General features: G+C 40.5%; 1 protein-coding gene across 4 annotated transcripts in view; it reads left to right on the top strand.

Moving 5' to 3' along the window:
• Nucleotides 1–13,386, top strand: part of KDM6A (lysine demethylase 6A) — a 289,075-nt gene that overhangs the window by 216,726 nt on the left and 58,963 nt on the right. For all 4 annotated transcript variants that reach the window (XM_075912747.2, XM_075912776.2, XM_075912756.2 and 1 more), the window contains 3 exons: nt 160–255; nt 9,359–9,463; nt 10,113–10,508. In XM_075912747.2, the coding sequence (XP_075768862.2) occupies nt 160–255; nt 9,359–9,463; nt 10,113–10,508 (597 nt within the window). The remainder of the gene's footprint in view (nt 1–159; nt 256–9,358; nt 9,464–10,112; nt 10,509–13,386) is intronic.

Here is a 13,386-nt window from a genome sequence, read left to right as displayed (position 1 = left end):
GTTGAAGCAAAATAAACTGTAGTATATTTTTAGAATACTTTTTATATGCTATGTTGTTCTTAAACCTGTGATTAGTCCTTTAATCAAAAACTTATTGTATAGAATTATTAAACTAATACTACTTATTTTAATAGTCATATATTTTAATGTTTCTCTTAGAATATTTCAGATGCTTGGAGCAGTGGCCATACAGTGTCACATCCTCCAGTACAGCAACAAGTTCATTCTTGGTGCTTGACACCACAGAAGTTACAGGTAAGTGTGTTAAAGAAAACCCCAACCAGTTTTGAAACTTTTTTTCTTCCCAGAAGTATATGAAATGGACTCATAGAAACTCTTCAGATGTAAACTTCTGAATCAAATGTGAAATATTCAGTATACTTTTCTGTAATGCTTACTGTTGATACAAGTTCTTTTCATAAAGATACAGCTTCCCTGTGGTCTGTGAGAAATTGAGCTTAAAAAAGAAAAATGAATTAACCCTGAATTCCAGTTTAGTGACATGACACAAGTTAAATATTTTATTTACATAAACACCCTAATAAATTAAAGATAAAAGTAACTACTTTTCTTGTTATAATATTATAAGTTAATATGTGGTATAGTCATACCGTTGAATGTCAGATAAATAATACCTCTTACTCACTGTGCTGCTTAAAATTAACAAAGTACAACTACTTTAATCCTCCCAATAGCCAGTGAGATCACATATGTCTTCATTTGACAGACTGGTAAATTGATAAGTGAAGGACTGAAAATGTTTGCACAAATTATCACCAGTAATGGAGAGAGTTTAAATTCAACTTGCATTTCAGATCATGTAGCTTCTACAGTTGAAGTACTAGACTTTTTGATACCTTGACTCAAACCTACTTTGTTTTGTAACAGTAGCCTTCACTTCTTCAGGTCATTGTTATAAATTCCAGTGTTCCACTCCAAGCTTCCACGCTATCAAAAGAATGCACATATGGGCAGAAATCTTTTGCCATATATATCACAAATAGTGACTAAATGCAAGGACACTAGTAAAAAATTACTGCTCTAAGGAGGGGCAATAAATCCTGAAATTATGGTATAGTGACCAAAGGCAGTGAGAGTTATGAATAATTGAGAAATATTTTTACTACTGAATGACAGTCCCTTAGTTATTGCCTCCGTAGCCATTCAGTATTTTTATTATACTTCTTGATTTTTCCCACCTATTTTTCTCCTGCCTTTGTGCAGCTTTATCACTCACTTCTCTCTGCTTTTTTCCATCTCTACTTCTTTCTCTTTTAGGCCTCATCTCACTAGCATTTTGTCTTTTTTCGCTTTGTTTTCTCCTGTTTAAGGGAAAGTATCATTAATTTCTTTACTCTGGAATAAAGCAGTGGTTCTCAAACTGTGGGTCAGGACCCCAAAATGAGTCACAACTCCATTGTAATGGTGTCACCAGGGCCATTATAAAACTTGCTGGACCCCAGGACTGAAGCCCAAGGTCCACCCCCACGTGGGGCAATAGGACTCTGGCTGCAGTCCTCTCTCCCCTCACCTGGAGCATCAGCACTCAAGCGGATCCTCTCCCAAGGAGTCATAGAATCATAGAATACTAGGACTGGAAGGGACCTCGAGAGGTCATCGAGTCCAGTCCCCTGCCCACATGGCAGGATCAGATACTGTCTAGACCATCCCTGATAGACATTTATCTAATCTACTCTTAAATATCTCCAGAGATGGGGAGTCCTATAGTAACTTTATTATCAGAAGCAGGATTGTGCTGAAATGAAATTTGACAACCCATGGAATAAAGGATTTGTCAACATTCATTTAATATTGTTTCATTATCCATGAATGACAGAGCCAGAAACGAGTTATGATGGTCATCTCAAATGAAAGTGAATAAAACCTTCATTCCATATCTGTCTTTCCAAGTATATAATTCAGTTTACAGAGAAAGCATTTTCGAAATGTCTTTGTTTAAAAAAAAATTATTGGCTTTTTTTTACATCCTTCTGCCTATAAAGCTAGTTTCCCATAGTACCACAAGCTCAGCTGTGCGTGAAGGGGGGGGGGGAATAAATGTAAGAAATACTTTTGAAGTAAAACAATTAAAATGTGTTCTGCTTCTAAAATAGCTTTGCTTCTAAGGTTTACAGTATTGGACAGGGAAGATCTCTGATATTGTGTATGGTGAAAAGCTTTCATTGTGATCCTTAATGTACAGAAGATATCAGACAATAAACCTGATAGTTAGAAGTCCAGGAATTCATTCTTGTGCTCATTAGAACAGTTTTGGGGAAGTGGAAGGTGAGGAAGCATTTCTCTACTTGTTGGGGGATTTTATTCTTTTTAAAAATAGTGACAGTTTGAAACAGCTATGATGTTCAGGAGTGTACTTAGTCAAAATAGAAATAATCGCATTGGTCTCTGAATATTTGCATTGTAATTGCAAAAAAGCTAAAGCACGATACAATAGTTAAACAGAATCATATTCTACTGATACAGCTACAAAAGGATGCAAATGAAAAATCTGTAAACTTGATTACTAACCTATTACATATAGTCAAAAGAATAAAATAGTGCAGCAGCAGGAAACCTGTGATGTGAGGGCCACGTGCAGCCAATTTTGTTCACAATTGCCCATGAGTAGGTTGCCAGATTCTGCTAGCTTTCTTTCACATAGTTTGTTTTTTTTCCTACCAGTATTACTAAAATGACATGCACGTAAAGCCAGGGCACGTGAAGTGAGATGTGTGCTGATCATACACAACATTGATTGTGAGAGCCAGGTGCTCCCTGTGCATCCAATCAAAGCACTGCTTTGGTTCAGTTAGCAAATGTATCCTGTCTCAGGAGACCATCTTGCAGCCCACTGAGATGGACAGCCACTAATGCAGCCCACTCACTAGCCTAGATTACCCATCTCTGCAATAGTGAATCATCTAGTCATTGACTTACCTTTTTAACTTTAGCTTCTTGTTTGGAATAGGTGAGATAATAAAATGCGTAATAGCTCAGAACTTAAGAGCAATTAAACAAAATAGTGTCCAAAATGTTAGGTTCCCCTCTGAATTATTGTATGCATATACATTCCATTGTAGGTGTATGCACCCGGTACGCTGCAGTCAGTCTTCTGCCAGCAGTAATAGCAGGCAGTGTATGGGTCCCTTCTACACACTAAACCAACAATCTAAAAGGGAGTGGTGTGCACCTCCCGTTCAGTTCCTCCTTACAACCCATAGCTCCCTATTGCTCTTCAACATTGGTTAGTCAATCTTTAGAAAAAAAGAATTTCTCTTATTTGAATGTAATTATAGTTAGTTTTATTGTTAGTATAGTTTAGTTGTGTAATTTGTTCTTGAATTCTAGGGTTTTACAGGTTAACATTCTGTAATCCAGACTTCCCTAGTCTGGCATCATCAGGAGCATTGCCAAACTAGGGCAGGTGGAGCATGTGACTGCTGGGAAGAGCATGGAACCCCTCCTCCTGGGCTCTAGCAGACCTGTGGGGCAGAAGCGGAGCCCTGGTTGGCAGCCATGCCGAAGGGGAAGGAAGGGAAATGGAGCCCTTCCTGCATGGCAATAGAGCAATGGTGCAGCCAAGAGGAAGAGTGGAAACCCTAGTGCATTGTCCTCTCCAGTCTGGCAAATATCCTGGTCCAGGATCTGTTGGATCCTAAGGGTGCTGGACCAGGGAGGTACTATGCTAGGTATTTTTGCATTCAAACAACATGCTATAATGGCAAGGTAATGTTCCCTTAGAGATAGTCACGAGGTGTCTAATTTGCTTATGTACTGGACATGTGAGGAAAAGATGTCCTCTTTATACCTCCTTTCTGATGAGGCTGAAGAAGCAGAAGTATTTCTGCCCTCATGCAAGTCTCATGTACAGCTCATCCATAAGAAAAGTCATCACAAATGCCCTAGTTTCCAAAGCCAAATCAACGCTGCTCCTTTTCCTTTCCATCACTCTCCTTGATGCATCATCTTTGTTCTGTGAGACTGACATATTGTCCAAATCTTCATGCCACAAGAAATCTGATAAAATGTTCTTGAGTGCTAAGTCAAAGTCTGGTCTCAGGCATCATTTGAGGAAACACCATTGACTCGAGCTCCAAACAGGGCTGTTGAGATCAGTGCCTTCACCATTTCCAGACAGATCCTTGATGCTGGCACCATAGGATCTACTATTCCCAGCAATGGCAATGGAATACTTGCCTCTGATTTTGGTGATATAAGCACTGCAGGCCGCCTTTTGAGGTGAAGGATCTTTTGTGTATCCTTCAGCTGGGTTTTCCTTTACAACATTGTCTGGCATAAATCACATTAAACTTATCCAGGTTGGCACTGTCAGCATCATACACTACTACAACACCAGTACATCTTCTTTTATCATCCATGCAGTCTTCAATGCTGGCTCTGCTAGCATAGTTATGGTTGGCGCACCTTTCTAGCTTCCAGCCACCTCAACCTCTTCCACTGGCTTTGTCAGATGAATTGTTGATATTGATATCTTTAGCGCAGCACCATGTATAGCTAGTGCTGAGTGCCAACCATGTCTACTGGAATTGCTTCTCTATCACTAAAGAGAGTGATATCTCTGTCTCTCAGAATCTGACCATGATAGATCTGTACCTCTGCTAGGTCTACATAGAGGTCATGCTCTAGGGACATCTGGACCATAAAGCAAGATCATGATTCATACCATGATGCACCTGCATGCTGTGAATTGTACAGACACTGGAATACTCCTGTTGGCTTTATTGGGTGTTTTCAGCTGCTCCAAGAGCATCTAGGACCCCTTTAGGGACTCAGTCTAAGAGAATGTTTCCTTCTCCAATATCAGTGGCTACCTATGGAAGATCCTCCTTCAGTCTCAACCTTCTCCTTGATGGAGCTACCGAAGAACCTTTTAACATGGACATCATGGACATCATCTCCTTTTAACATGGACATCAATTTCAGGGTTTGCAGACAAATTCCCTGAGGAACAGTTCTTGGCCATAGTTTCCAAAGGTCACTTTATTTCCCCAGATATCTGTCCAAGCACCTGCCAACACATCTAATGCTGTTCCACTTCTATACAGAATAGCAAACCTACCTCTTGAAGGATCCAAACTTTTAAAAAAAAGTGGCTAATGCTATGTGTGCATTGAAAGATTCCCATTCAATGCTTCGTTTGCTGTGTATCTGCCTTCCAGTTTTTAAAAAATGGCTAAAACCTCACACAAGGTGGTCAGGGTGCAGTTAAAGAGCATTCTGCCAGCTAGGATTTCGGAATGTTGCTAGATGGAGATCTGAGCCTGTCTGTAGTTATTTGGAATAAGCTGCAGCAGGCCTTTTTCAACTTCAGAACAGTCATTTCAAACACCAATCATATCTCCCATTTCACCATTTTGAATGTTCCTATCTCTGTTTTACAGTGCTTGAACAGAGATTACATCAGACATGTGGAAGCTCAGATCAATAAAGGAGAGGCATGTCATCAAGTTCATCTCCCACCTTTTCAATCACTTTTCAGGGTCCCATTTTACAAAACTTTTACTTCAGGAAGGTAGTCTCTTTTGGAATTAAATTCAGGATTCTTACTGTCATATCTGTTATCCTTTCTTCAGAAAGTAGACACTGGCTTACAGCATGCTTGCTTTCATGTGGCAATACGCCTAGCCCACAAAAAGTATCTTTGATTCATGCCAGACAAGCCTTCCCAGTACACTTCTAGCCTTCAGTCTGTGTTCAGCTTTAGGGGTTCATTAGGTAGGCCTGGCCCATCTGTACAGTGTAGGTATTACAAATATTTCCCTACCTAGACAATAGGTTAGTTGGGGAAATGTTACAAGGTGACTTCCAAACCAACATTCTTTTCATCAGACATCTGTTTCCTTCTCTAGTCCTAAAACTGAATGTTGACAAAATGACACATTGATTGAATGAATACGTTTAAAAGGAGCAGGTCTCTGTCATAACTGCCATGGTTTAGCTCTCAAAGAAAAGGTTTCTGTCCATAGTGTGTTTGAAATCCTGAAGTCCAATCCAAAGGCAGCAGTCCGTGTCTAGAACTATTGAGGCACATAACCTAATACACATATGTGACTCGACATAATGCACCTTAGATGTCTACGGGCCTGGCTTCATTCATGAATCATCTGCGCGGATGTTCGCTGGCCAAGTTTATATTTATACCTTCGTGAGCACTCTGATTTGGTAGGGCCCTCAAAATGTATGCAGCCACGAGTGATTGGGGTGAACCATCTGAGCGAAATTCAGGGTCAGGTGCTTAGGATACCTCAAGTGGTGTCACTCCGTATGAATGTTAGTTTCATCAGGCTTGTGAGATGTTCATTACCGCCATTGATTGGTCTGGTGTTTTAAGTTCTTATCAACACCATCATTGTTGTGTTTCATGTGAACAGATGGGGAAGGCAAGGTCGTCTTTTCTATAAAGAACTTTTATAGATCATGAATGGTCAGTAAAATGGGACATTCTGTAGCCCATCTTTCATCAGTGGGGACACCTGATAATAGAACTCTTTGCCTGAACAAGAAATGCAAGAGGTTCTGTTCCAGGGCATGTCCAGCATGGGTTCCATCACAAATATTTCTTTGGTCACACCATTTTCTATAAACATCCCCTCAAGTCCCTCTGAATCCAAGGGTGATCAGAAAACTAAAAGGAGACAAGGCAACCTTGATCTTCCTAGCACTTGGCCAAGGCAGTATTGGTACATGGACCTAAGTTGATTCAGCCACATAGCTGGCTAAACTAGTCAAGAATCTTTGGAGTCAAAACCAAGGCAGGTCACTTAACCTAAACCTAAAAGTTTGATATCACACATCCTGGATGATCTCGGCTTGTGCAGTGAGGAGTCTGCTCTGGAGATGTTGAGACCATTCTTTGAGTAGCAGGCAGGATTGAAGAGGTTTTCAAACTGGACAGAATCTTGTACCTTATAAGCAGGGCTTGACAAGTGGCAGCGAGCCCTGCTCGCCAGCCGCGTGGTTTGGCATGCCGCACATGCGCTGATCGCGCTGCGGCACCATGCTGGGCTAAAATCTACTTGCCACGGGCAAGTAGATTGCCCTAATTGTTGAGCCCTGCTTATAAGAACAGTCATACTGGGTCAGACCAAAGATCCATCTAGCCCAGTATCCTGTCTGTAGACAGTGGCCAATACCGGATGCCCCAGAGGGAGGGATCACAACAGGTAATCCTCACGTGATCTCTTCCCTGTCTCCCACTTCCAGAGCAACAAAGGCTAGGGACACCATTCTTACCCATCCTGTCTAATAGCCATTAATGGACCTAACCTCCATGAATCTATCTAGCTCTTTTTTGAACCCTGTTAAAGTTCTAGCCTTCACCATATCCTCTGGCAAGGAGTTCCACAGGTTAACTGTGTGCTGAGTAAAGAAAAACTTCCTTTTGTTTGTTTTAAACCTGCTGCCTATTAATTTCATCTCCAATGTTATCACCAAATAATACAGAGATTATGCATGTGCTATTACTTGCTGGACCTAAGTTAGTGAAATTGTGTCTGCAGCACACCAACCAGTAGATGGGGTTTTCTATCTTTTCTCATTCCTTAGTATCAAGATGTTTAAAGTGATATATTCACATGCACAATACTTTTACAGGGTACCTCTGAAGACAGACCTTGTCTGTCACTGTTCAAAGTTAAAATCCCCCCCAAGACAATAGCTATCACTTTCATAGTCCACTGTACACAAGGGAGTGATATGGCCAGCATCACAATTGGATCATTACTTTTTCAGGTACTGAATTGAGTAACTTAGTTTGATGGGTTCCCTCTTCCAACCTGTGGCACAACATCTCTGCCACTCCTATAAATGTAAACAGCATTGTTAGTAGCATTTACCTTTGCAAGGGGGTTGTCAGAGTAACAGGCACTATAGCTGACCTTTTTAACTACAATCCTGAAAGTGGAGTGTTTCAAGTTTGGCATCACTCCTTTATGTGTAAAGTTTCTGAAATGTCTTTTCTGTTCCTGTAAGCTGCTGAACACATAGTATTCATATTTTAACTCTTAAGAAAATCCATAGATATTGCATTATAAAGAATGAATAGCTACCATATGTGACGTAGTGGGGGTACTTGCTGGGCTGTGGTGACCCCTGCTGTCTGGAGCAAGACCCAGCAGGGAAAACCTGGCTAGGCAGAGATAAGGCCAAACTGGTTGAACCAGTGGCCAGACACCCCCCATGGAGAGGAACAAAGGAAGGTGGAATGCTGCCCTGACTGCGGGGGCAGGGCTGGAGGGGAATTTAGTTAGACTGTGGAAGAGCATGGAGGAGAGCCTAGGGGAAGGGGCTGGAGTTTAGGGGCCCAGTCTCCCCCATCTCAAGGGGGCCTGAGGCATCCTAGCCCAGTTCCTGTAACCAGATTACATCTGGGCTGCGCTGTGCTGGAGGAGCAATAAACCACCCTCAATTCCACTGGCTGGTGCAGTCTGTTTGTGCCATTTCGGGGTGCAGGAGACGGGGAACCCCCAACGCGCCGTCACACCATAGTTAGATTATTATTATTAAATAATAATAATAATAATAAGTATGAGACAATAAGGTGGATGTTGAAAAGAAATACCTCAAAACATACAGAGGGTAAAACAAGAGCCACAATTCCCAACCAGATGACCTGTATAGTAACTGTCCTACTTTATGCTCAACATTTCAATATAGATGTATGTGCACCCACTGCTCTCGAGTCTGACACTTTTGCCAGTAATATTAGCAGTTGGCACATGGGACTTGGTTATTTCTTTGCACTGATCTGAAGGTATCGAGGGGAGTGGCCACTACTTCCCTCCAAGTTGCACCAATGTCAGTTTAATACCTAAAGAAGAAGAGAAGGTGGGAGGGTTGTGGATTGTGTTTTACAGCATATTCTGAGATAATCAAGTATTTTTCAGTTTAAGTAAATAAGAGATGTTTATAGAAAGGGGTTTGGTCCTCTTAGGAGCCTTTTATCTATATTTTCTCAGTTTCAGAGGGTACATCTACATTTGTACCCTCTTTCAAGAGGGACGCAAATGAGGACATTCAAAATTGCAAATGAAGCTGTGATTTAAATATCCCGCACTGCATTTGCATATTTGTGTTATGGTGCTATTTCGAAATAACAATTTCAAAATAGTACCATAACGTGAATATGCAAATGAAGCACGGAATATTCAAATCCCGACTTCATTTATAATTTTGAATGTCTTCATTTGCATCCCTCTCTCAAAAGAGCGTGCAAGTGTAGACATACGCAGAGGCATTACTTGTGTTGGCCATGTTAAGTATTGTTATCAGGAAGCTTTTTAACCAATTGTAAGTTGAATGATTCTAAATAATGCTGCCATGGGATTTTTTCCCCCAGCACTTGGAACAGCTCCGTGCAAACAGAAATAACCTAAATCCAGCACAGAAACTTACATTGGAACAGCTGGAGAATCAATTTGTCTTGATGCAGCAACACCAGCAGGTGCGAGCAAAAATATTTTTCTAATCTTGCATCAATACAGTGTTTTTCTTTTTGAACCTGAATTATTATAAAATGTTCCCTTTTTACCAGTTTACATAAGATCTTCTGTTTTGTGTGACATTTCATTTACTGTGATTGATGTTTATTGGCAGAAAGCCATTTGTTCTTAGCTGTTTTTGTATTGTAGGAGACTCAGAGATGATGATTAACCAGTTTTTAAATTTGTTTTCTGGTCAGTTATTTGAATGACAAAGTTTGAGAAAAACACTAGTTAAGAAATAAGCCTTTCTAGTAGGTTGACAAAAGATCTCTCATTCTTCTCTGTTGCTCGCTTCTGTTAATTTTTCGTGTCTGACTCTAAAAAGCCTAATAGTGACTCCTATAATATATCTATATGCCTCTCCTAGCAGAATAGTCTGCCTTCAGTAATTTTGCGTTAAAATTCACTCACCAATTTGTGAGCATGTCAGCTCTATCATTTACCACAAATGGGAAGGAACTTGGTTTCTGACCTACCAAAAAAATTGAAAAAAATAACATAATTTCAACCAAACTTAATAGTAAAAATAAATTAACATTACACAGTATTTACATAGCCTCTTAATCATGTGATTAACTTTATTCTTTTGTCTTACTAATTTTTCATTAGATGAGGCAAACAGGAGTTGTACAGGTACGATCTACTGGAATTTCTAATGGGCCAACAACTGACTCATCACTGCCTACAAACTCTGTCTCTGGTCAGCAGCCTCAGGTTGCTTTAACCAGAGTGCCTAATGTTACTCAGCATGGAATCCGTCCGGCTTGCCCTGGGCAGCCTATGGCTAATGGACCCTTTCCAGCAGGCCCAGTTCCCTGCAGCACAGCAAGAACGCTGGGTAGTACAGACACTATTTTGATAGGCAATAATCACATAACAGGAAGTGGAAGTAATGGAAATGTGCCTTACCTGCAGCGAAACGCACTCTCTCTACCTCATAACCGCACAAACCTGACCAGCAGCGCAGAGGAGCCGTGGAAAAACCAACTATCTAACTCCACTCAGGTATACAATTAAGTGAACAAGTACTATCCATGTCACTTTTTGACCTCTTTCTTTTGTAAAACACATGCTTTCTGTTTTCAAAAATTGATTAAACAGATACAGGTTGTAAATTTTACAGCTTATTAATATTGCACATTATTTTTGTTAAAATATCAGCTAAATCAATTTCTTATAGAATATAAGAAATAATCATAAATCAAATGGGGCAGCTGATATGCATGTGTACAGTTATCTGTCCATTCAGAGGTGCTTTCTGAATATACAGATGACTACTTTAATCATAAAACGTGATGATTGTGTGTTTTCTTATATATTTTTACAGTAAAATTGTATTTCATGGGTGGTGGGTGCAATAGGCCAGGGGAGGGTAAGTCTCTGCAAACAGCTAAGCCACAGCCATGCCCACGCTTGGCCCTAAGGTTCTGCTCCTATATCCCATTTTTCCCTGCCCCCCCCCCCCACCACCCTGCTCCTCTTCCTGCCCCCCCTCTCTCTCTTCTCCCAAAGCTAGGTAGGGTTCAGGGTGACTCTGGACCTGGACCAGTCAGCAGGCCAGGTCTCTGGCTAGCTAGCAGCTTGGGACAGCTGGGACATGTGGCCATGTCTCCTGTGGTTGCAGTGAAGTGTATCAGGGCTTCTCTGGCTCCAGCACAGAAGGGGGGGCAGGCTAGGAGCAGGGACTTGGGCAGAAGGAGCAATGTAGGGAGCTAGTTTCCCCAGATAGAGGGTTCATGCTAAGAATGTTAAATTTTATCAACTAATTGACTAGTTGATGGATTTTCCATTGATTAGTCGATAAGTGGGGAGCCGCAGCGAGGTATTAAGAGCCTACATTTAAAAGGCTGTAGCACAGCGAGGGGGGACCTGGCATGAGCTGGGACAGCTAATTCCTGGCTCACACCAGGTCCCCGCCCCCCCTCCCCTTGCTGCGCTTTTGATTTTTAAACATATTAAGAGCCGGCAGGCTCTTAATACTTTTAAAAACCAGAGGTGCAGTGTCTGGCCAGAGGTGCAGTGTCACACCCGATCCCTGCTACCCCGCTGTCTCCCCTGCCCCGTGGGTACAGTGCTGGGGGAGAACCCGTTCCCACCAGCTCCTGCTCCGCGCCCCCCTTGCTGCCTCTTACTACTTCATGGGTGGTCATGAACTAGGCATTTAAGCGACTAGTCAAATATCCAATAAGCAAAAGCTTATTGGATAGCCAACTAGTCCCTCAGTCACTTCCCCACCCCACTTGTTGCCCCTTATTGGGGGGAAAACAACTAATTGAGGGAGGTGAACTGACTAATCGAGGGACTAGTTGACTATGCGATAAGCTTTTCCTTATCGAATAGTTGCCTAGTCACTTACATCCCTAGTTCATGACCACCCATGAGTAAGTTGAATGTTATAGTCATTATTGAAATTATGTTGTCATGTAATTTTAATCATTCTAAATAATTTTTATTGAAAGGCCATAAGAAAACAGCAAAAGTACTATCTTTAAAATATAGTATTTTTAAAAGAGTCTCAATATAGAATCTTTACCAGTATATCTCAGTTGCACAACAGAAAGCACGAGGAACCAAATGCATAATTATGATTTTTAAATAATATGTTTTGGGGGACGTGGAAGAAAAACTTTTACTTGCAGACTAACGGTTCATTCAGTCTCAAACCCCCAAGACCTCCATACTGAAATATGTTAAATGTTCTCCTATAAGACTTTCCAAACATGTAATTTTGTTTTACTGGTTAGGTGGTATGACCAGTTTCAGGAATACCTGAAACTTTAGAATAGCATTGTAACATGGAAACTGCTTTCTTGTTGTTCAGCATTGTTTATCAGGGTAAGGTTTTTAATTACATGCTATGGTGAGTTACTTAATCAAAAACCAGGTAATTTTGTAGGGCAGGCTGTATTAAAACCAAGCAGCTTCAATACATACACAGTTTTACAAAATAAAATGGGAAAGTAACAGGAACATCTTGTGCATTAATGTACAGGCAACTAGTTCTGCTCTGAAGCAATTTAGCAGACTAATTGTAAAATCCTACTAGTATATTAATGTTGTAACTGGGAACAAGAGTTTCTAGGATTGTTAAAGTATCACAGTGTCTTACTGCTTTATTGTCTCTTGCCCAAGTTAGGCATGGTTGGGTGTGAAAAAATGTCACTGTGAAATGGCTTTGTGAAACAAGTCTGTGGCATCAACTTAGTTCTTACTGTGTAGGTGTCTACCCAACAAAGCTATCAATTATTGTGTGATCACCACAAAGAAGCGAAGAATGAATTGGAATAGAACTTGCCATAGAGTTGGTGCTTTTAAGAAAGATTGGTAGCTATGCGTGAGCAAGCTGCACTGCGCCTCTGCTAGTGTTGCAGCTGTGTTCTTTATAAATAAAGAGTTGATGTGTCTGGGGTTCTGACATTTTCCACGGGTATAAAGGTCACTTTTGAATTGAATTAAAAAAAATTACATAGGTGATTAAGTTTATCTAACTGATAGGAAATATTTTTTGTGCAGAAAGCCAGTATAAGGAGAGTATTTTCTAACAGAGTAAAAGATATACCCATTCAATTGACTTGGCTTGCCAAGTTCATAATGAAAATGAAATTTTTACAAAAAAAAACCCAACTGAACAGTAGGAAGAATTCTTGCTACAATAGAGATTGCTAACATGAGCACATTTTCTTTTTTTCAGAATAAATGCACTTAAAAATTGTAGAGACTAACAGATTTTTTGCTTTACTTGACATTGATTCATATTTTAGTGATCTATACATGCAGCAACCTAACTCATTGAAAGTAGGTCTAGTAAAATTCATGACACATTAATATAAAATATTTCTCTTCTGATTTTTTGCTAATTGTCTTAGCATCCTGGTTTAACGTA

This window comes from Pelodiscus sinensis, chromosome 1, assembly GCF_052426305.1.
Source record: "Pelodiscus sinensis isolate ZL-2025 chromosome 1, ASM5242630v1, whole genome shotgun sequence".
NCBI lineage: Eukaryota > Metazoa > Chordata > Testudines > Trionychidae > Pelodiscus > Pelodiscus sinensis.
This window is presented reverse-complemented; position numbering and strand designations above follow the sequence as displayed.